This window comes from Filicampus tigris, chromosome 13 (genome assembly GCF_054856515.1).
Source record: "Filicampus tigris isolate MCC_2025a chromosome 13, RoL_Ftig_1.0, whole genome shotgun sequence".
NCBI lineage: Eukaryota > Metazoa > Chordata > Actinopteri > Syngnathiformes > Syngnathidae > Filicampus > Filicampus tigris.
Window position 1 is genome coordinate 8,050,944 of NC_141229.1, and position 21,453 is coordinate 8,072,396.

The 21,453-nt window shown below is 41.4% G+C and overlaps 4 protein-coding genes across 9 annotated transcripts in view; 3 read left to right on the forward strand and 1 right to left on the reverse strand.

The window, feature by feature from the left end:
• luzp1 (leucine zipper protein 1) overlaps nt 1–1,810 on the forward strand; it is a 55,109-nt gene extending 53,299 nt beyond the window's left edge. Inside the window, exon 9 of the transcript XR_015089404.1 lies at nt 36–1,810. The gene's annotated coding sequence lies outside the window, so the exon portion shown is untranslated. The remainder of the gene's footprint in view (nt 1–35) is intronic.
• kdm1a (lysine (K)-specific demethylase 1a) lies at nt 73–14,168 on the reverse strand. Of its 4 annotated transcripts, XM_086050311.1 has the most exons (23): nt 14,070–14,143; nt 13,472–13,508; nt 12,305–12,338; nt 12,039–12,193; nt 11,759–11,927; nt 10,990–11,123; nt 10,822–10,900; nt 10,642–10,734; nt 9,624–9,730; nt 9,436–9,517; nt 9,253–9,347; nt 8,261–8,278; nt 7,687–7,829; nt 7,060–7,150; nt 6,828–6,962; nt 4,865–4,938; nt 3,932–4,043; nt 3,732–3,864; nt 3,469–3,656; nt 2,081–2,195; nt 1,163–1,290; nt 940–1,086; nt 73–623 (listed from the first exon to the last, which is right to left on the reverse strand). In XM_086050311.1, exons 2-23 carry the CDS (start codon nt 13,499–13,501, stop codon nt 420–422), a joined length of 2,466 nt encoding a protein of 821 aa, XP_085906437.1. In that variant the 5' UTR covers nt 13,502–13,508; nt 14,070–14,143; the 3' UTR covers nt 73–419. The 4 variants fall into 4 exon arrangements, with proteins under 4 accessions (XP_085906437.1, XP_085906435.1, XP_085906436.1 ...); XM_086050309.1 differs by having other exon boundaries at nt 11,759–11,924; nt 12,039–12,338; nt 14,070–14,168; XM_086050310.1 differs by having other exon boundaries at nt 10,990–11,114; nt 12,039–12,338; nt 14,070–14,168.
• A 303-nt stretch (nt 14,169–14,471) lies between these two features.
• tmem30b (transmembrane protein 30B) lies at nt 14,472–19,255 on the forward strand. Of its 3 annotated transcripts, none has more exons than XM_086050314.1 (8): nt 14,472–14,629; nt 14,994–15,192; nt 15,546–15,653; nt 15,949–16,056; nt 16,234–16,324; nt 16,409–16,546; nt 17,339–17,545; nt 18,516–19,255. In XM_086050314.1, the coding sequence occupies exons 2-8, from the start codon at nt 15,004–15,006 to the stop codon at nt 18,692–18,694; spliced, it is 1,020 nt and encodes a 339-aa protein (XP_085906440.1). In that variant the 5' UTR covers nt 14,472–14,629; nt 14,994–15,003; the 3' UTR covers nt 18,695–19,255. The 3 variants fall into 3 exon arrangements, with proteins under 3 accessions (XP_085906440.1, XP_085906442.1, XP_085906441.1); XM_086050316.1 differs by having other exon boundaries at nt 14,512–14,623; XM_086050315.1 differs by having other exon boundaries at nt 14,561–14,706.
• Nucleotides 19,256–20,243: 988 nt separating this feature from the next.
• Nucleotides 20,244–21,453, forward strand: part of dync1h1 (dynein, cytoplasmic 1, heavy chain 1) — a 38,869-nt gene continuing 37,659 nt past the window's right edge. The window contains exon 1 of the mRNA XM_086048800.1: nt 20,244–20,609. Coding sequence (XP_085904926.1) covers nt 20,360–20,609 — 250 coding nt within the window. The 5' untranslated portion in view covers nt 20,244–20,359. The remainder of the gene's footprint in view (nt 20,610–21,453) is intronic.

The following is a 21,453-nucleotide window of genomic DNA, read 5'->3' on the forward strand; positions in this document are numbered from 1 at the left end:
TTTTAATACCTTTTTCTTTTTGCTTTCGTTGACAGGTTTTTGGTTGTGGAATGCAGAAAGTCAGCAGTTCACTTCTGTCCAATGCAGGTGTTCTTTTTATTCCCCTACAGGTTGCTCATTTAGTCCTTTTATGATTACACCCCTGATGATTTTAGTAGGTTACACGCTGCGTGCATTATCGGTCATCCATCAAAGTTTCACGGAACATGCTGTATAGTCTCATTTTGTGATGATTTTTTTTTTTTTTTAATTTACTTGTATCTATATTTTCTATCTTATTAGAATGAGACAGCTTGTAATACAGCTACACTGCTAAAATATAAAAATATATTTCATAATGTGGTCAACAACAGGTCAAGGAAAGGACGACAAAATACAAAAAAAAAAAAAAAAAAGTCTATAGTCAGAGGAGCAAGGTTTCAGACGTTGGTGGCGGTGGGCTGAGCCTGAGGAGGGTTGCTGGCGGCAGTGGGCGTGGCCTGCCTGGGGAGCGTGTACATGGCGCCAAGGAACTGGTCGGCTATCCGTCCGGCCTCACGGAGGCCACTGAGGAGGGCGCCATGTACCGTAGCCGGGTAGTTCCTAATTGTGTGCTCGCCAGCGAAGAAGAGTCGGGGAACGGGCTGGATTGATGGTGGGGGAGACACAGAATGAGAACTTGAATTGAGCAACAATTTGTGGAACAGGCAAATTTGCTGCTTTTGTGCTCAGGCCAATGCCATGGCCAATAAAAATGCACCACTAGATGACGTCGCTCCTAGGCGACGTCATGCGTTTATAGCTTCCCTGCTTTTGGCACTTAACTCAGCTTGAAACCTAGGTAACAAGTACTCTCATCTTTAGACATTAAAAATTAAATTAAAAAAAATACATAGATAACTAATAAAAACTAACTATAATGACAATTCCCAAATATTATAACTCTGATCTCACGCTCACCTGCGAGGCTCCCGGGATGGCGGGACCCGGCGTGATGGGCTGAGCCATCAGGTCATAGTCGTTGCCCGAAGAACCGGCTGCCACGTACGAGTAGGAGCCCCGCGCCCAGGGGTCGGCGCGCCAACGCGTCACCACCGTCTCCTTTGGCTGCCATGGCGACAGACAAGGTTACGTTGCAGACGCGGGAACCGCCGGGTCGGAGTTGCACTGTGAGGCGGTTTACCTGAGGCACGGCGCTGCTCCCGAAGATGCCCTTGAGGATGGCGAGGCAACGTCCCACGATGACGTCGTCGCTGATATTCTCCATGATGCCGGCCGCCTCGCCCGCCATCAGAGCCAGCAGGATGGGAGCTGACCCCGCGGGACAAAGTCACATTGTCGGACTTTTAGTATTGGGCAAGTAGTACTAATAATGAGTTAAATGTTTGTATTATCAGATTTTCAGGTTCCTATGTTTGTTTGTTTACATTCAAATCAATACAGAAAATAATGACGGCAACATTTTTAAAATAGTTGTGCCAAAACATGAGTGACCCAACTTAAGAATTTTTCCAACACACGAGCCATTATTTGCCACTAAACATAAAACAAAGACAATTACATCTTGTGTAGTTAAAATGTCCAAAGAATTGGCCCCGCTAGCTTAATGCTAGCTTAATTAGTATCGATGGTTGCGATACTTGATAGTTTGCTGACAACCCCCCCCCCCCAAAAAAATGAATGGAAAATAGTTTACCAAACTGGCCCAAAGACCGAAGTATGGACCGTTACCATGGAGTATCCATAATTTCCCACATATACTGTATGGTTATATATGCCTACTTTTTTTTTCCATGTACACTCAATAAATAAAAGGCTATTAACAGAATAATTTGTAGTTTTTAATTAAAAAATATAAATGTTTCCGATTTGGGGGTTTTAATTCAAAGTTGATGTTTACATTTTCAAAACATTGTGGATCAAATTATTATTGATAATTATAAATTTATATAAGAATTTAAAAGTATAACCTAACGCCAACATTTTTTTTTTTCCAATTAAACACTGAAGGTTTTGTATTTGTTTAAATGTTACTTATTTATATATCATATTCACTCAATCATTTCAATGAAAGAAATGAATATAGAAGGGAGTTAGTTACCTTTGTAGAGGTTCCAGAAAAGAAAGAGCTCTCCCCGACTGGCCGTGGTGGAGCCCACGTGACCGAACAGGTTAACGCTGGGGTCCCAGAACACGCGGTCGAAACACAACACCACCTGAAAAAGACGGACACGACACTTGGCCATTAGGAAAGCATGAAGGGAGTTAGTTGTATGAGTGAGCTCCCTCTGCTGAAGACTGCAGCACATTGCATCATGATGCACTGCGGCAGAACAGGACAGGACACTCGAGTCATCACAGTGAGGAGTGAGTGTGTGTCACTACGCCCTCATGCGCACTCTTATGCCAATGAGTCAGGATAAACATAACAATAATGATGATATCACATTATCTTCATGAGTTCTTTCCTGATGTCGGCTGCATTACGTCTGCATGGACATCCAACGTCAAGGTCGACAGCCCAGCAAACGACGCTCATGCAATACAGTGGTGCTGTGAGATTGGGGATGTCACTAGAAAATCTTTTTACAATCGGTTATTCCATCGATTACTCGGGTAATTGGTTCATTGTTTAAACATTGGTTCCCGGGTGTTTTGAAATTATTAACTCATTCACCGCCAGACATTTTCAGACCATCTTTTAACCAAACGTTGAAAAAAAAAAAATTTGAAAATAATATAAATTCATTCCTGGAATTGAATCGTTGGACTGTGAAAAGACAAATAAATCCGTCAATGGCAGTGAATGAGTTAATTATAGTTTCGAGGCTGAAATTTTCGTCTTGACCAATTTTTGTGGTCGACTTAACCAAGTTAGCAGATTTTCATTTCCCAGCCCTGTTTTAGATACAAGTTTAATTTGTTCCGTGACCACGTTTGCGACTCCGAAAAACTCAAATCATCTTTCCCGTTGAAATGAATGGAAATGCTATTAATCCATTCCAGCCATTTCCAGCACCCCCGCAACCCAAACAAAATGTTTCTAACAAGTAAAAATAATACTCTATTACTTCCCTTCATCAAAACATTGAATAATAACATAATTAAATAGAATGTAAACCGTTTGTGCATAATGATTTAACCCAATTCATTGTGCTGCTCCATTTTTCTCACAGGATAAGGAACATTTGCCTGTGACCATTACGTCTACATGTGTTGCGCCACCGTTTGTGATTAAATAACCGTTGCCTTTAAAACCGTGACTATGGATGCTAGCCATGAGCATGTCAATGGTGTTTGCCGTTCTTTGTTAGCATTACTCCAAATTGACTTTCCTCAGGCAGTTATGTGGTTATTTTAAATGTAAGAGAATTCAGAAGATTTGTTCACGAAGTGAGATTTGATTTAAAAAAAACAAAAAAAACACTAGAGGTTAGCCACCGGTTACTCAGCACACTACGCCCTCTTGCGCTCTACAACTCTCCACACCTTGTTGAGGTTTCCAAAGCCCATCCTCTGTATGGCGGAGGTCTTCCACTCGGGCAGCGGCGGCACAAACTGTACGGCGGGCGGCTGCTGCTTGAGCACGCCTAGCGGCAGCGTGCACAGCACCGCGTCGCACTTGTAGATGAACGTCTGCGTTGCGGAGCGGGTGTTGACGGCGATGACCTCGCAGCCTGGGGGGGGGCACATGTCAAAAACTCTCTGTATCTTCAAAAAAAAAAAAGGCAATTCTGATGGAAGAAACTTACCGGATGCCGTGTATCGAACCTGCCGCACCGCTGTGTTGAGTTTGATGTCCAAGCCTTCGGCTAGAGCCACGGGCACGCACGAGTAACCGTTCCTCACGGTCAGGTGGCTGCCAGTGAACTCAAAGTCGTCGTCCTGCGGGTGAAATCGCGCGTGAGCAAAGCCGCGTGACGGTTTAAGACGCGGCAAAGTAAAGACGCACCTGATCCCAGTGTTTGAGCGAAAGAGTAGAGAGGGGCGTGGCGTTGGCAAACTCCAAGTTGGCAAAGTGCCAGTCCAGTATCTGGCGGTCCCGTGAGGACAGGTAGACGTCACTGGAAAAGGAAAAGGGAGACGATGTTGGCAAATGGGGCTGAACCCTTTTGAAAAATAACGCAATTGTCATTTTTTTTTCCCCCATTCAATATTTCGATTGAATATGCAGAATTTTGACAAATGAGCCACAAATGAAAATGAAAGTTTATCTACTTTAATTAGAGTTGACTTACTAGACACTCTGACTTGCAATCTTTAAAGCGTTCACTACGCTAACTTCACAAAATTCTACCAAACAGGCGTGGCGTAAACATAAGTCAGTAAATCATTAATCAGATTATAACAATAATGAAAACAAATCTGTGGCTTTATCTCTTCAGATTTTCAGGTTTCATAAACCATTGATATGTGAACATGTGGACTGGACTGAACGTATCCAGACACTATATAAATAAATACATAAATAAATGAAATATACATGTATAAAAAAAAATAAAGCTTACCGACAGACCAAAATGAAGCAGTGTTTTGGACAGACGGATGGATATACAGTTCGAGATGTCTCAACTCATCAGTACGGCACTAATATAACTCATTCTCATGCTATGTTGCTGCACCGTTCGCGTTTACAGCTTAAAGCATCGCAACCTACACACTATTTATCATTAGCATCAAGCTAGCTGGCTGAAAGGCTAAGCTATGTTTATTTCAAGTACACAAGATGTAAACTTCAACTGGGATTGGCATTCATCATCTTGAACTCGTTCAGCGGCAGACTTTTTCAGACCCATTGTGAAATGACATATAAATACGTCATTGGGGTAGAATGAGTTCATAGTTCACTAATTGCCAAAGGAAAAAAAAATACCCGTTTGGATACCTGGGTGGGTTGGCCTCCAGCTCCTGGAGCTTCTCCTCCAGCTTCCCCTGCAGCTCCTGCAACTCGTCGTACTCCTGAAGAAACCACAAAATTTGGACCGTCACCTATCTTGCCAGCTGGTGCGCTTTCAGCACACACGTCCAACCGAATGTGTGAGCGCGTGTGCGCCTGTCAAGACACACTGAGACCTTGACGCGGTTGGTGGGACAGAAGACGACTCCTTCAGACACCAGCTGTGTTTGAATTAGCTAAAAACGCTTCCTTCTTAAAACACCCACAGAGGTGATTGATCTGTAAAGCCCCGCCCCCAAAGAAAAATGCAAGCGCCGGTGCTAATAATACATCCCACCGAAGCATTAAACCACTTAAACATAGCCTGTCGGGGTTTTAGTTAGATAGCGCTGCATTCAAATATTCCGGGGCCGAGCCATCCGTAAAATATCCCTCGCTACCAATTATAATCTTTCGGGAGATCTAATTGCGCCTCAAAGCAGCAGCAGGCAGCGTCCAACGCAGACAGGCGGTATGTAACGTAAAGCCGCAACGCCCGCTCGGAGACAGTTTGCTTCTATAACTTGAGTGCTCCTTCTTTGACCGGAACATTGTAATTGAAGCCTCGAGCGAGACGTCTAGAGTTCAAATGTCGCGAAGGGATCCATTGGCGTCGCTGCTTTTCAACAGGCACGGCGGAGTGGACAAATATTCCCACAGCCACACCCCAAAGTTTTCCAGAAGAGTGGAAGTGGCGATCATATTTGAAATATTCAGATTTGGGCTGACATTTCAGGATGGCTCTAAAAGGCACTATAACCTTTACAGGTCAATTTGATTTGACCTCTAAACTTTTGAACCAACTGTTTAATGTTTCCGAAGTTTTTTTGCTAGGATTGAACGATTTTTAAAAAGAATCTAAATGCGATTTTTTTTTCTTGCACACCATAAATGCGCTCAACTAAAACTAATAGTAAAACAAAAAAAAAAACGCTTTAAAAACAAATTTTAATTGAATTTATTAAACAAAAGTCAAAACAAAATAAAACCTGGCCATAATGAAAAATGCAAAACTTTTATAACCTGATACACGTATAAAGGGTATAAAAAAAAAAGGCAACGTTTTTCCCACAACCAGAAAATTTCAAAATTGAAAATTGCATTCCACTCCATTACTATGTCGACCTGAATGTTCAGCCTTTTTGCACAACTTGCTGTTCTATGACAAAGGAAATGCAGCAAAATTCAAAAGTGTTTATTTCTTTTTCTTTTTTTTCTCTTTTTTTTATTTCCGAGGACGTCCACTTCTACGCCTTTCTGCAACTCTTGCATTCTCTGTTGCAACCTAAACTCAGTGGCCACTTCCCTCTGAGAACATCCGGTATGAAAACCTCAATCGTAAACCCTTGTATAGTATTCGGGTCTGTGGGAGCCCTTTTCAGTTTTTATCAAAAGAAAAAAATGACAAGGAAACCTCCCCATGGTGATACCACTTATGGGATTTAAAAAAAAATTATATTTAAAAAGGAGTAGCGCATTAATTCATAAATGTGATCTAAACAGATGTAAATATTAATGTTTGCTGTTCATATTATGCTCCCAGCAGGCCCACTAGTTGAAACACGGCATTCTGATTAGTTTTGCGTTTGTGGAATATAATTTAAGCAGCAAAATGCACTCGTTTTTAGCCATCTCCGGGGGCGGCCATTTTGTCTTCCGTCGACTGAAAATGGGGACGTAGTAAACATCTGTTGAGTATTTTAACAGAGAATTATTTGATTGTGTTGTCTTGAAAACCCCAAACTCTAGCGGCCCCATCAGCCGGTGTGGCTGAGTGACAAAAATACAAACACCATACGAGGGTTCAGCGCATTCTTGCTTTCATGACGTCACAATGCGAAGAGCACGATGAAGAGGACAGTTCAAATAGCAATTGTGATTGTAGCAGGAAATGTCCTTTTTGTGAACTCACTTTGCAGAGTGATGTCAGGTCTCTGTGCTTGCTCTTGACCAGGAACTCGGCCGTGATGTCCCTGGGCGGTTTGACGTCGCTGGCCTCTTTGAACTGCTGATGGAGCTCCTTCACCCGCTCCTTGGTGGACACCATCTGGGCCACCAAAAGACCGGGGTAAGCGTCGCATTTTAATTCCTCATAATAATTCAAATGATTTCACAGAGTGGTGTGGGTTCGAGACGTTGCTCACCTTGTTGAGCAGATCTCTGAGCTCTTCTTGTGTCTTCACAATCTTATTCCAGTGTTCTATCTGCTCGTCTTTTACGTGCTTCTCCTGCAGCCTACATAAAAAAAAATATATATTATATATAAGGAGAATGCTTTCATGCCCGGACGTATTTGGCATTTACCGTTCATGAATGACAGACATTTTACATGCAGGTTAATCATGGCCAATTTCTGAGATTCCTGACCGCCGATGCTTTTGCCAGGCCTTCAATTGCTGCTTACTTTTCAGGTCAAGGTCAATGCCTGCCTAACTTCTACATTTTTTTAAAAATTATGTAATATTCAGATTTGAGATTGTCAATTTGGGTTAACTTGAAGCTGTCATCGCCAAAATGATAAAAACTAAAATGATGAAATCTTTCTTTCGCTGCGTAATGAATCGAGTCGAACTACTAAAATTACTTTTTTCCCCGATATTCGAATTAGCTGAGATGCTTCAAACCATGATGAGGTATGCTTTGAATAATGGGCAATTCTGTCCTGTCTGTTCAGTAACAAGTTGTTTGATCTGTCCAAACAATCTGATTGTCCACACATGCGTGGTGCGGACTAAACTACATAGAATATTCGCTATTAGCGCTGTACTCACTGTATGACCACCTCCAGGGCCTGTCCTAAGGAGACGGGCTTGTTGTTGAGGAAGTTAAAGTCCAGCTGGTGGCTGAGAAAGGAGGTGGCCTCCAGCAATCTGTTGAACTCCTGCTCCACCATCTCATCTTTTTCTTTGGGCACCTGAAGTCGCAAAAACGAAATCAAACAAAACTCACTCAAAGCAATTCTTTCTAAGCATTTGTATTGTTTACATTTAACCAACATGGTGTCCAAAAGGGAATGTGCATTTACATCCAACAAGTAAACTATCGCTATATTAAATGAACATGCAACAGTCTGTTTACTATTAACAGGCACACCGTGCAGGGGCAGAGCCACACTAGTTAAATAAAATGATTGTGCGAGACAGAAATCAAAACATTTATTGCGCTTTGATGACACTCTTGACTGGAATTCCCCAACTGCGGGGGAGGGGGGGGGGTAATAAAAGGCGTATCCTATTCTAAGCAAGGAGAAACCAGCAAAGTGAGAAGGGAAATGGCGTTGCTTCCAACAATGATATTCACGACATGAAAGAGAGGAATGGATGATGTAAGTAAACCAATACATACACTAGTGCACCGTTCCCCCTTGAGTTGTTCAGCGGTTGGCGAAACAAGAGAGGGGAGGGGAGGGAGAGAGAGAACACATCAAGTCAACAAAAGGAAAACGTACATTTCATTGGTGATGCCTCAAAAGCCTCCCATCTCGACACCCTATTAATGGAATCTCAGGGAAGACTTAATGACATTAGGCTGTGTCTGTTTTGTGCTCTGCGCGCCAGTTGTTTGGGAGGTTAAATAAAGCCATGGGTCATTGTGTTGATGTGGTTAGCTAGACTACTGCCCGAGGACAACGCAAAACTAATCTTCGGAGCACACTCAAGCCACGATGGATCTCGCAAGCTTTTTCTTGAATGAAGTAAACAACATATGGTGTCGAGGGAAAAAGATAATGATTTGGCTTCAAATATTAAATGCGGCTGATGTTGGTTAATTGCTGCCGTTTGCAAAAATAAAAAAAAAAAAGCAGGCAGATAGCATATTTCCTCAAAGAGTGGCCCTTTGTTCTTAAATAGACATTGCGCCTTGAATGAATCGCATCAACTACAACAAATAAATGCCGCAACTCAAATTGACACCCCCGTTTTCCTCCGCAGGAAACCAAATAATTAGTCGGAAACCAGTATGTGTTGTCTTCTTTAGTACAACACACACTGCCTGCAGAATTCATGCGGCATCTGTAGCGCTCAACTGTACAGTGGAATTTAAAGAGAAAGAATGCAAAATTTGCTAAAGGCTATGATGCAATATGTATACCTTAGTGTACATTCAATTTTACTCGCAATTATTTATTTACAAAAGTCATCATTATTTTTTTTCTGTCTTTTTTTTTTCGTACATTTTGGAGATTATTTTTATTCAAATTAAAATGGCACCGTCTCTGCCACTTGATGAGGAAAGTGCGATATGCTATCACGTCAATTGCGTGCACATATTTGCAAATTGCTGCCAGTTTTCAGTTGAACAAGGCTGCTTCTCACTTTTAAGCTGGTCATACTCACAGCCTGGCCATTGGCTTCATACAGCGGACACTTCTGTTTGATCTTGGCCAGCTCCATGTTAACCTGCTTACTGACCACAGCCATGGGATTCCCTCCTGAACAAGTGCGCACAATATTTATGGGCAACAGCACCCTCTACTGATTGACGAAAAGAAATTGTAAAAACGCTTGAGTCAGACGTACCCAGGCCTGTCACCACCATGGCACCAAGATCTGCCACATAGTTGCCCTTCCGGAATGTGGCCACCCTGCCTCCAACACGGTCCTATGAACAAGAGTCCAAAAAACAAAAACAAAAATCAGGAGATTCCAAAAGTCAGATTTAAAATAGTTCACTTAAGAACCAAAAAATAATTGTTTAGCATACACACCCTGGCTTCTAATACAGTGACATCCATCCCGAAGCTCTGCAGTTGGCGGGCCGCAGCCAGGCCGGACACGCCCCCACCGATCACAATCACCTTTCCAGTCTTCTTGGCTGTAACAAGGCAGGTCAACGATTCTTTTAACAAGCCACAATGGCAGTTAAAAACATCAAAGAATTTGGAGTCCATCAACCCGTCATGCTCTCACATTATGGCTGAAGGTGTCGAACAGAGATGACGAGACATTACTGATATTTGTAGAAATGTATTTATAGCTTAAACAGGAAGTCAAGCCAAACATATTTCTTCAAGAATATGTTTTATGCGGGCACACTAGTTGAAACAAGGCAATTTGATGAATTTGAAATATGAGTTAAGCAGCAAAATAAGCCAATTTTTAGCCATCTCAGGGGGCGGCCATTTTGTCACTTCTGTCGACTGAAAATGACATCACACACCCTCAGGGCTCAGATAACGACCAATCATGGCTCAGCTTCATAAAACAGCTAATTGCTTAGCTTTAGATAACAGGTGAGCTATGATTGATCGTATCTGAGTCCTGAGCCATGATTGGTCGTTATCTAAGCCCCCGAGGGTGTGATGTCATTTTCAGTCGACAGAAGTGACAAAATGGCCGCCCCCAGAGATGGCGAAAAACGGGTGGATTTTGTTGCTTAACTCACATTCCACAAACACAATACTCATCAGAATGCTGTGTTTCAACTGGTTGGCCTGCATAGAACATATTTTTAAAAAAATATATATGTTTGGGGTTGACTTAAAAGTCGCAAACAGTTTTTCTTGTCACAAAAGAAATTTGAATATTCAAAATTGAATGGTGCACAGGCGTCGACTTGAGGTGAGGTGTTCATTTGCTAAAGCGGACTACGCAGCTGATAATTTGATGGTGCAATAAGGTACACACACTAACCAGACAAGACATCAAGAGGATTTGGTTATTTTATGTATACAGGATTGCAAATATATTGCTCATTTATTTCATTTCCCCCATTAATCAACTCACTGGGTAAAGACTTGACCCTCTTGTAAATGCCAAAGTTGATAAGCCCGTGCCTTTCGAGGTAACTGTGTATCCTGTGGACCAGGACAGTGTCACCTGAGAGGGAACAAAGGACATGAAATCACATCTGAAAGAAAAGCGCAATAATAGCCATTTCTATTCCTATCATTTTAAGTGTCTCACTGTTGTACGGAGCTTCAAGCTGCTGTGAGGTGGTCTCAAACGTCAGCTGGATCTTTGGGTTATCCAGCCACAGCTGGAGCTAGGAGGGGGGTTAAGCACGGATGCTAATATGAAGGTCTGAAGTCGCGGCTTTTTGACGAGGCGGTCACACGACTGGGTGCAACTTACGGTACGGTTGCGGATGTAGAGGAAGACCTTCTGAGTCTGCTGGGGGCCGCTGATGATGTCGGGGAAACACGCCGCCTCCTGGGATGTCATGCGGTCGTGAGGGAGGCGACTCTGAAAAGCAGCGCCTTCCACACCTGATTATGGACATAGTCTGTTAATGCTTATCTTTCCAAATATAACTACAGCACAACAGCAACACTTGGGTGTTTTGTTGTTTTTATCCGTCCATTATCCAAACTGCTTTTGTCTTTAATGCCGACGGCTGTTTGAACGTCCTTCTGTACGGCTGTACAGTGATAACAAAATAAATATAATTCAATTAAACCCCAAAAGCTGATATGTAAAATTACTAATAATAATTGACCAAGACAAAATCAAAGGACATTTTTGGTGGAGTTATAGTTTGTTTTAGTTAGTTCTAGAACTGTAAAATGCAGTTTCACTTATTATTTTTCTTTAACTCATTCACTGCCAGACATTTTAGGACCCTTTTTTTACCCTAACGTTAAAAAAAAAAAAAAAAAAAAAAAAAAGAAAAATGAAAAAAATATAACTGTTCCTGGGATTGAAAGTCTGGACTGTGAAAAGACGTTTTTGGCAGTGAGTGAGTTAAGCACTCTCTTTTTTTATTTTATTTTGTTAACATATGACAGTTAAGAATATTGAAATTATAAACATTGCCTGGACAGTTTGAAAAAAATAGCATTATTTCAGTTCCCATTATTCCCGCAGGTGAAGGGCGGTGCTTCCAAACAGAACAGAGACTCACCAGATGGCTCCTCAGGTTCACTGTCATTCTCCTCTTCTGGTGGAGGGGCTGGCGGCGGGATGACCTGCTTCCGCTCTTTCTCCGCCTTGGCGTTCCTCTCCTCCTCGGAGTAATATTCGTCCTCAGACAGATTGGCCAGGCTCTCGTCCATCTCGCGGTACTCCACCTGCAACAGTAGGCACAATAAAAGCATCATTAAAACCCGCATTTCTACAACACGCCACAGCCATTTTGACCATACCGCCAGCAGCGCCTCCCACTACAATTCTAAAATGTTTACCTTTTGTCGCTTGCGTCGACTCGTCCTGCGGACTTCGGCCGAGTCCGGGTCCAGCGCGCCTGGGCCTCCTCCCACCGGGTGAGGCAGAGGGGCTCCTCCTGACTCACCGCTCGGGGATGACCTCTCCTTCTTCTTTATGTCCATAGCACCTGCAGCTGAGATCGAAGCAGCCGCCTGGGCATCAGAGCCCTGCGCCCTGTCGCCTCCCACCGCACCCGCCGAGGATGAAGAGGAGGATGACGAGGACCCGGCGTCTGATTTCTTACTTGACAACATGATGGAGGATGTTGGAGGCCTCTCCTGTGAATAAAAAGATCAACTAAGGAATTACAGGCTCAATCGGCAATGTTAGAAAGCAGATAAATGGTTTTACAGTGAACCCCCGGCCATTTGCTATTTTCTGTTGAACTTAACGAACAACTAATTTTTTTTAAAGATTCGCCTAGTCGTGCCAATTTAAGTGCTCTTTCTGTAACATTGAAGCTGACCATCAGCAGACTGCTGGCCCGCTTGACAACAGTGTGAAGGAAGATTTCTGTCAAGGTTCTATAGGCAGATGAGGCTCCTTGTGGGGTTTGACGACAGAGAAAGCAGGGTTTTAATTTCTCAATATGTAGAGAAAGGTCCAGATCACTATGGGTAGCGGTGGAACTTAAACGCTGAGTTAAATGTATTTAAAAAACGTAGCAGTATCACTATGCCATGGAGTCAAAAATATAATAAAATCGCGGAGGCAACATACACACCAATGTCCATTTATTTTCCAAGGTAATGTGACATGCAATTGAAATGATATTTAAGTATTTTGGAATCAGAATTTAATTCATGTTTGTAAACAGTTACTTCCAATCAGGGGATTTGTACCAATTGTACTACATTACTTCCAATTCCAGGCCCTTGACCGTGCCCTGCTTTGGTTACATAACATAAAAGCCAATTTGTACAATTGTTGTGGTGCCATCAGAGAGCGCTTCGGCTTTTGCCACCCAAAATAACGTGTGCCATTGCGGTGAATTGTTCTATATTTCGTGTTTAAATTGTCAATGGTTGACAAGAATGGCTGAGTCATCCATTACTTGCCAATTTTTGCTACTCGCCTTGGTGAGGGTTCACTGTACTGTAAAAAAAATATGAAGATGACAACTTGTGACTCGGTGATCTGCTGGGATAAAAAATAAACACACCAGTGCCCAGGTTATATTCTTGATCGTGAATGGATGTATATAGTGTCACTGAAATAAGACTTTTCAGATCCTGTTAATTCTTGTTACAGCATGCTAATAAGCAGCAAACGGTGCCCCAAAACACGTAAAAAAAAAAAAAAAAAGACTGGATGGATTAAGTGACGTTAATCGTGCGTGTATGTCATGGTTTTTATGATTTTTTTTTTTTTTAATGATGCTCTATGGTACAATAACATTGTCTTGTTTTACCCATTTCTCCGTGCACCTCGTTATATCCATTCAAACACTAAAGAGATGAGACAGAACCAGAATAATAGTGTTACGAAAAGATAGCTTTAACAAAACATTCAGAACTAGACTAAATTGCAAAATCGAACGAATTAAAAGTCATTGTATAGTTTACAGACATTGTTTTTTTCATCCAAACTATCCCAACACCGCTACCGTCCATTATGGACCATCAGGCTAGCGAGAGATCACTGCATTGCTAGCAGAACGTCTGCGGGCTACGGACGAAATATTTGATCTCATTGATCTTCAATAGCACATTAACATTACATTCGTGACCATATCACGTCTCAGTAAAACCGAATGGACTTCTAGCGTTCATTTTGTTATCTAAAGATCAAAGAAGTAAGACATTCACATTTCAGAAATATTAGTAGGCTACATTAGCTGCTAACAATGAGCCTAGGCTAGCATTCACATCATGGCAGGTGCGATTTACAGGAGAAATAAACTCTCTATCGATAACGTTGATGCAATTAAGGCACATTAACAACGACGCCTTTCATTAAATTGAGAACAAAAAAATGCACGTGTTAGGCATTATAAATCTGACTAATACCTCGCAATCCCCCGCAGATGTCAACACAAAGACCGCACAGCTCTTCGACCCAACGCCGCTATCAAAAAGCTCGATGCTGAATGGCCGCTCTATGGGTTGGGCGAACGTTTACATTAATTTGATTGGCTATAAGACCTGTCAGTCAAAACTAAAACCGGAAAAGTTGCTACGTTCTGAATGAAAGAGCTTTCTTTTTTTTCTCCCTTTTTTTCAACATATGTCAAATAGTCCCGTACAAGATACATTAAAAAAAGAAATTAAATACATAAACAAAGAAAAGAACAAATCCCAAAACAAAGCAAAAACGTGCTAAGGGTCACGATGAGTAAAAATTAAATAAAAAAACTATGTTTTGGGAGCTTTACTTTCTTGTTTCTAGCAGCAAAATAAATACAAATCCAGTTCTTCCGGAAAGACAAAATAATGTATTTATTTATTTATATATATATTTTTAATTTTTTTACAGCTATATAACGTTGTCAGACAACCTGCATGTCTGACGTCATAACAGGGAAAACAACAGGCGGGGTTGAACACTAGAAGGAAGAAGACAGGTAAAGGTGAGCCGCTGCGTGGAGTACGCCTACGAAAAAAATATATAAATCTTTTCTCCCCCTGCTACTTAAGTCATCATTGTGTAAGTAAACGCTAAAAATGTTAACATGTCGACATTTATGATCGACTCCTCCTATGTTGTTGATTGTCTGTGTGATTGAATTATCTTGGGGTCCGGCTATTGCTTGGTGGTGTTACAGGAAGCAGATGTAGTGTTGCAGTTCTCTAGTCTAGTAAAACACGTTTTAAAGTAAATAAAACAATACATTTGAGAATTAAAATTAGTTTGATTAAGTAAGACTATCTGACCATCTGAATACACGTAGTGTACGATATCGGCAGATTTATTATCTTCATTTTGCTTCACAGAGCCGAGAGAATGGTAAACGAGGAGAATGAGTCGGCCAACCGGCCTGACAACACTGCCTTCACACAGCAGAGGCTCCCAGCCTGGCAGCCCATGCTCTCCGCCGGCATCGTCATCCCCGGGTTCGTCCTCATCGGGTTGGCCTTCATCGGCATCGGTGTTGCACTCTTGATCACCTCACGCAGCATTCAAGTACTGGAAGTAAGAAGCTCCGTTTTGAATCGCCCTGAGCTCGACATGCTCTTTTTGTGTCCACTTTGCTTCCTTTGACTGTGTTTGATGCAAAAGTAATGAAACTTACAGTACAGTTGCGGATTTTTGTCTGATTTTTGTAATTTCCAACTAAAGTGCTGTAATAATATATATATTTATATTTATTTATTTAGTTCTTTATTCCCACCAAAAGACCGTTCCAGTGTTTATTTAAGAATCCCAGGCTTAGAAAATAATAGCAGCACGCTTGACCTTTCAAGGTGTGATGTGAGTAATATGGTACACTGGCGGTTCATCAATATTTAAGCACTAGCCTTTTGTTTGATTTCTTTCTCCTGCAGCTTGACTACACGGGCGTGGAGCAGAACTCACCATGCTTTAGGTGCTCTGACCCTGACGTGAGGGACTGTGTTTGCACGCTACAGTTCTCCATCAGCAGCCTGTTTGAGGTGCCCTGCACTATTCTAAAGTAGATGTAAAACGTATACACACCTGCTGTTCAAATGCTAAGTCTTTGTGATGTCTTAAAGGAAAAAAAAAAAAGTTTCCACCATTGTGATCTACAACTGAAATAAAAAATAAAAAAAAAACTGCTTAAATGCTTTCAGCACTCTGGTTGCTATCTTGCTGCTTTCATGCTATATGTTAGCGTAGAAACTGTCCAAACACTAACGGCGCTTCTACTTCTGACCCTTGACTGCGTTTTTTATTTATTTAATTTTTTTTTTTATGTTACTTTAACAGGGGCCAGTGTTCTTTTATTACGGCTTGTCCAACTACTTCCAGAACTACAGAAGGTACGGCGTCTCCAGAGATGATGGCCAACTTTACGGGGACCTGTCCTTCTTCAAGGTGAGCTAAAACACTGCCAGGTCGAAATTAAGTCGGCACACCATTTCTTGCATGGCAAAGGGCTTTTGATTTTCTTGCGTTCTTCTTCATCATTAATTTATCATTAGTTGATTATATGGCAACGCGTGATCTTTTCTAATAAGCATTTGAGTCTTGTTTTTCTGGTCTTTTCCGAAGGAACCCTATGATCAATGTGAGCCCTATCGCTTTGACAGCAACGACCAACCGATTGTGCCGTGTGGCTCGATAGCAAACAGCATGTTTAACGGTGTGTGTGCGCGCTTCATCCTGATCCCCGTTTTTTTCCCCTGTGTCAAGAGAGTTCTTATTCATTTTCTTTGGTTCCCGGTAGATACATTCAGGCTGTTCCAGATCGTGAACGGCCAGCAGAGGGAAGTGCCCTTGGATGGGAAAGGGATCGCTTGGTGGACCGATTACAACATCAAGTTCAGAAACCCCACTGTCACGCCCCTGAGGAATGCATTCAATAGTTAGTACAGTGGTCCCCTGCCGTGTCCCCGTTTTTCCGTGGCTTTTTTTTTTTCACTCCCAGTTGAGGTTTAGTTGAACCAAACCACCTAAATTTTCCACACGAATGTTCGCTAGCTTAATGCTAACGCGCAATGGAAAAACACCATAGACGTGCTAATAGAACTGGCATCGGCGTTGCGGTACTTATAAACATTTAATCAACTTGTATTTGAACACAAACACTTGCAGACAGAGCATACACAGATAGTCACAGGCATACTCGCTGCAAAAAAAATACTGAAGGCTTGTTCTTAAATCTTTAGGGTTTAATCATCATGTGTAGTATGTCTGTATCAAAGCCGTAGAAACCAGTCTGGACAGTGACAGTGATATGCAGTGCAATCCAAATCTTTTCCAAAGGTACTCAGAAGGGGGTGGGGGTCCGTTGGCGGTTGCACCCACTTTCCCAAAAAAAAAAATCATTTTCAATTTTTTTTTTTTTTTTTCTAATTTATATTGATTTAATAGGGATTATCTCACACAGCTGTTGTCTTTCTGGATTTTTCGGGGAACGATTCAACCGCTCACCTTGTCCACGATGAGTGGTTGACAGATAATGTTACTTACAGTTAAAACGGTTTTATGATGGTAACAATTTGACCCTGGATTGGATTATTTAGGATTCCATTATTTCCTCGGCGGAAATATTTTCAACTCTACCTTTCACTGCCAGCTCACCCACAACCCTGTTGAGGTCAAGCACTGTAGAAAGCAGCTGGACGATTACTAATTGTTTTTTATTGACTCACAGGCACCGTGAAGCCACCGTTTTGGCCCAGACCGGCTTATGAGTTGGACCCCTCGGACCTTGCTAACAACGGCTTCATCAACCAAGACTTCCTGGTGTGGATGCGAAGAGCCGCACTGCCGGATTTCCGCAAACTGTACCGGCGGATCACCGAGGGGGACTACACCAATGGCCTGCCAGCAGGAAACTACTCTCTGGATATCGCTTACAGTATCCTTGTCCATGTGACAGATTTGGAATTGTTGTGAAAGGATGCATAGTCGAGACTGAACTACTAAAAACGGAACATAAGTGACACGTACGCTATACAGTAATACTCATCTTTTTCCACATACGTACAGTACAACAGTTTAATGAAATATACACATGAGGTTTAGGATCATGCGCTTTTTACATTGTACTTTGAAGACAATAAACAGAACTTAGAGATGTGCTCTTCAAAGCGTCATGTGACATGTTGTAGTATCAAGCGGGTCAGCCTAACCTGTTTGACAGGTTGGGAGAGGCTCTGTTTTTGCACTCTCAGACTGAGTGCAATGACGGGGGGGATTTGTTGAGTTAATGTTTTGGAAATGGGCAAAGTAATTAAGGGGTACCAGGAGAAAAACTATTCATACAAATGGAGCAGAGATCCGATCCCTGAACCTGAAAACTGAGGCAGCTGTGCTAACTCTACTCAAAGTGTGCTGCCCTCACTAAGATATGAGCAATAAAATATCAATTACATACGCAAACTGATGAAAATAAACACATTTTATACACTACAACAGGGGTCCCCAACCACCGGGCTGCAGGCCACTTCGGACCGGGTCGCGGTGGGCTGCACAAATGAAAGAAGAAAAAAAAAAAAAGTACAGTGCTTCCGGTTTATTCATTATCCGTGGTTGAAAAACATTTAATTTTGAAAAGTGACCGGATTCTTTCTGTTCCATCCATCAATGACTGACTCTTAACGCATGTCAAGTTGTCTCCGTCGCGTAACGGTAATATTAAATGCAGATGCTAGCAAATGAGTAAAATAAACAGATTTGTATTTATGAAAACATATTTTTAGATGGGGAAAATTTGTTTTGATTTGAAATAGAACTTGGATGTCAGCTCATGTTTAACTGAGCTGCTAAAAGAGGTTTTATTGTGTATCCCTCTGTTGTATTTCCTTAAACCTCACCCCCCCTCCCAGACTATCCCGTGCTGAGCTTCAGCGGCAGGAAGAAGGTGGTGTTCAGCAACGTGTCATGGATGGGGGGCAAGAACGAGTTCCTGGGTATTGCCTACCTGGTGATCGGTACACTGTGCGTCGTCATGTCAGTGGTCATGCTCATCGTCTATGCCAAATTCAAGTTTCCAGAGGAGGACTGAGCGAGGCCTGCTGTTGACAATTTTTAAAATGCACACTACAAATAATTGGACGTTTGATAGTGGAGGGAGGAAGATTTGGCTCGGTCTGACGGAAAGTTTCGGAAATTTGTACCAAATGTGTTTTTTAGTTTAAAACCTTTTAAAGCACATTAGTCAAAGCCAGAATCACAACATTTAGGTTGCAGCTTGTTGCAAATTTACTCTGATGAATCTACTGCAGTGACTCAGGTGATGAAAGCAGAGTTTCTAAAGAGATAGCCATTTAAATATAGTATATTCACTCAATGTAAATTCTGTATTCAATAGTTTTTGTCTCAGGGTTTATTTGATTTTGCTGTATTTTAGTTCTTCCGTTTTACGCCTTAGAATTCCTTATTTTAAATTAACAACCATATACACATATTTATCCAATTACATTGGCGCATAAACATTGAATACAGTACATTGATAATGTAAATACAGGCAATGGAATTTTACTGAGGGCTGTACAGCTTCTTAACATTTTTTTCCTTTGTGTTTTGCTTCATGTTAATATTTATGCAATAAAACAACACAAAAGCAGTTTAAAGCTTGAACTTGCATATTTTCCCTCAAATTAAATGGAGAAAAAGTTGATTCTCAACTTGTTATAAGCCTGTAATTCATTTTTTTAATGATTCGAGTTTGCATCTGTTTAGTCCAAATGTTTGCATGCATTTTTTTCCTTCCGCTTCATTAGCCTTCATTAGTGTGTCATACTATATGTTATTATGTCCAAATTCATGTTTTAAGTTTATACAAAAAAAAACAAAAGAAAAACAATACGTCGGAATCCGAAGACCCCTGCAGTATGGAATTACATTTGTACTATCAGGGTTTGAATTTGAATTCCCAACATTGATTCTTTTTTTAACAAATATCAAATTTCTAACTGAATTGTTTACCATAAAACTTTCAAACATCAGTGTGTCCTTCTTAGAATTCAAAATTCACTGTCAGTAATAGTGCATTGAGCTTAAAATTCAAAATTCAATGTCAAAAATTAAACGTACAGTATTCAACCAGGGGAAAGCAATCAAACCAGGCATCCAAACCAATCATATTACAGTCATGTGCACTGACAAAGACGCAACCTGACTGTATCACCATTTTGAATTTGAATTCCAAAGGCTCTCCTCCCCCCTTCCCTTTAGAAATGTGTTTCAAAATTTCAAATTTCAGTGTTCATCTTAAAATTCAAAATTTGGACAATTATTTTTGAATTTGTTTAATTGCATATTTGACACAGTTTTTTATGGCAAAAAAGTGCAATACATTTTAAAGTATAAAAAAGATATGTGATGGAAATTTGTTAAAAAAAAAATCTATGACTTGCTTGCGCTGTACTCACTATAAAAACGAGACAACTCCCTTCTTCCCCCTAGCGGTCATACGCATCAACGAAAATAATCAGCGTCTGTTCACTGCATTCTGGGTAATGTAGTTTTAAAAGGTGAGTTTATATGTAAAGCTTCCCCCTTTGAACTACAAGTACCACAATTCATAGCTCAAATAAATCTGACGTCCGAAGTGGTGCGATTTGACAGCGGCACCCAGTTGGTTTTAGGAGGCGAAATCCGCTGCAGACAGTCAATATCTTTTGTTCGTCGTTCGGTGTGTACCGGTGGTCGCAGACCAATTCGCGGGATGTCAGACGGAGGTGGGGGCGAGGACAACAGCGGCTCCATGGAGGTGTCGGCCGTTCACACGGTGGCGGACGCCTCGGTGCTCCAGAAACACATTCGCAAGCTTGTCCCGCTGCTCCTGGAAGATGGCGGCGAGGCCCCGGCCTCCCTGGAAAGCTCCCTGGAGGAGAAGAGCACCGTGGAGCAGATGCGGAAATTCTTGGGCGACCCTCAAGTCCACACAATCTTGGTGGAGAGAAGCGCGCTCAAAGGTAAAATCTCTTCGTCATTCCTGGGCGGCTAACCTAGCTAGCCAGGCTACAGCCAGTGGACCATTTATTTGCTTCGTTCTGCTCTTCTCTAAAACCTAGTCACAGTTAACGCTAAATTTGCGCTGTTTTTCGTAGTTTTCATAGCTGTGGCGAACAACGAGTGGACGTTGAAAACATGAAAACATATCTGTGCCATCAAAATCTTTTTAATGTTAATTTTAACCGCTGAATATTTGACAGAGAATCGTTCGGTGTTGATACAGAATTGGTGGTTGTAAACAATCAGTTTGAAATTTAAATTTAAATTCAGATAGCGCTTTCCTACATATCCAACTCATTCATTATGAATGTAAACCAATGCTGCACCGTTAGTCTAAATCTAAACTGTGAGTTGGCATACATGAAAACGATGCACTGTATCTACACAATTTCCCAAATGGTTGCAGAAATACTCACGTAAAAGTAGAAGTACAATTCAGCTCCTGTAATTACTTTGTAATTTTAAAAATAAAAAGTAAAGACTGAAATGTATTTAAGTGAAAGGAAACATACATTTCCACAAATAGCCAATTGTATAACTGGGCACACCAAAAAACTGCACCCTCATTCTTTACTTGTGGAGTGCACATACTGAGAGGAAAAGAATCACTGCAAGCTAAATTCTGATTGCATAAATAAGGAATGAACTGACAGCATCTCCTGAATGCGCAAACTATAAATAAAAATGCTAAATGAGGTAATGATAAAAAAAAAAATACACCATCCCTGTATGCGTTTCTTTAGATTAGACTGATATTTTTTTAATGCCACAACCTGTGTTTTTTAGAATTGCGCACGTTAGATG

Coding starts and splice junctions, on each gene's coding strand:
- kdm1a (XM_086050308.1), bottom strand. CDS start 13,501: ATGGATATAACGAGGTGCACGGAGAAATGG. Junction 10,735..10,821: donor GCTTGAAGCTCCGTACAACA/GTGAGACACTTA, acceptor GTTCCCTCTCAG/GTGACACTGTCCTGGTCCAC. Junction 3,865..3,931: donor CGCTCAAACACTGGGATCAG/GTGCGTCTTTAC, acceptor TTTCACCCGCAG/GACGACGACTTTGAGTTCAC.
- tmem30b (XM_086050314.1), top strand. CDS start 15,004: ATGGTAAACGAGGAGAATGAGTCGGCCAACCGGCCTGACAACACTGCC. Junction 16,057..16,233: donor GGGACCTGTCCTTCTTCAAG/GTGAGCTAAAAC, acceptor TCTTTTCCGAAG/GAACCCTATGATCAATGTGA. Junction 16,325..16,408: donor AGCAAACAGCATGTTTAACG/GTGTGTGTGCGC, acceptor GGTTCCCGGTAG/ATACATTCAGGCTGTTCCAG.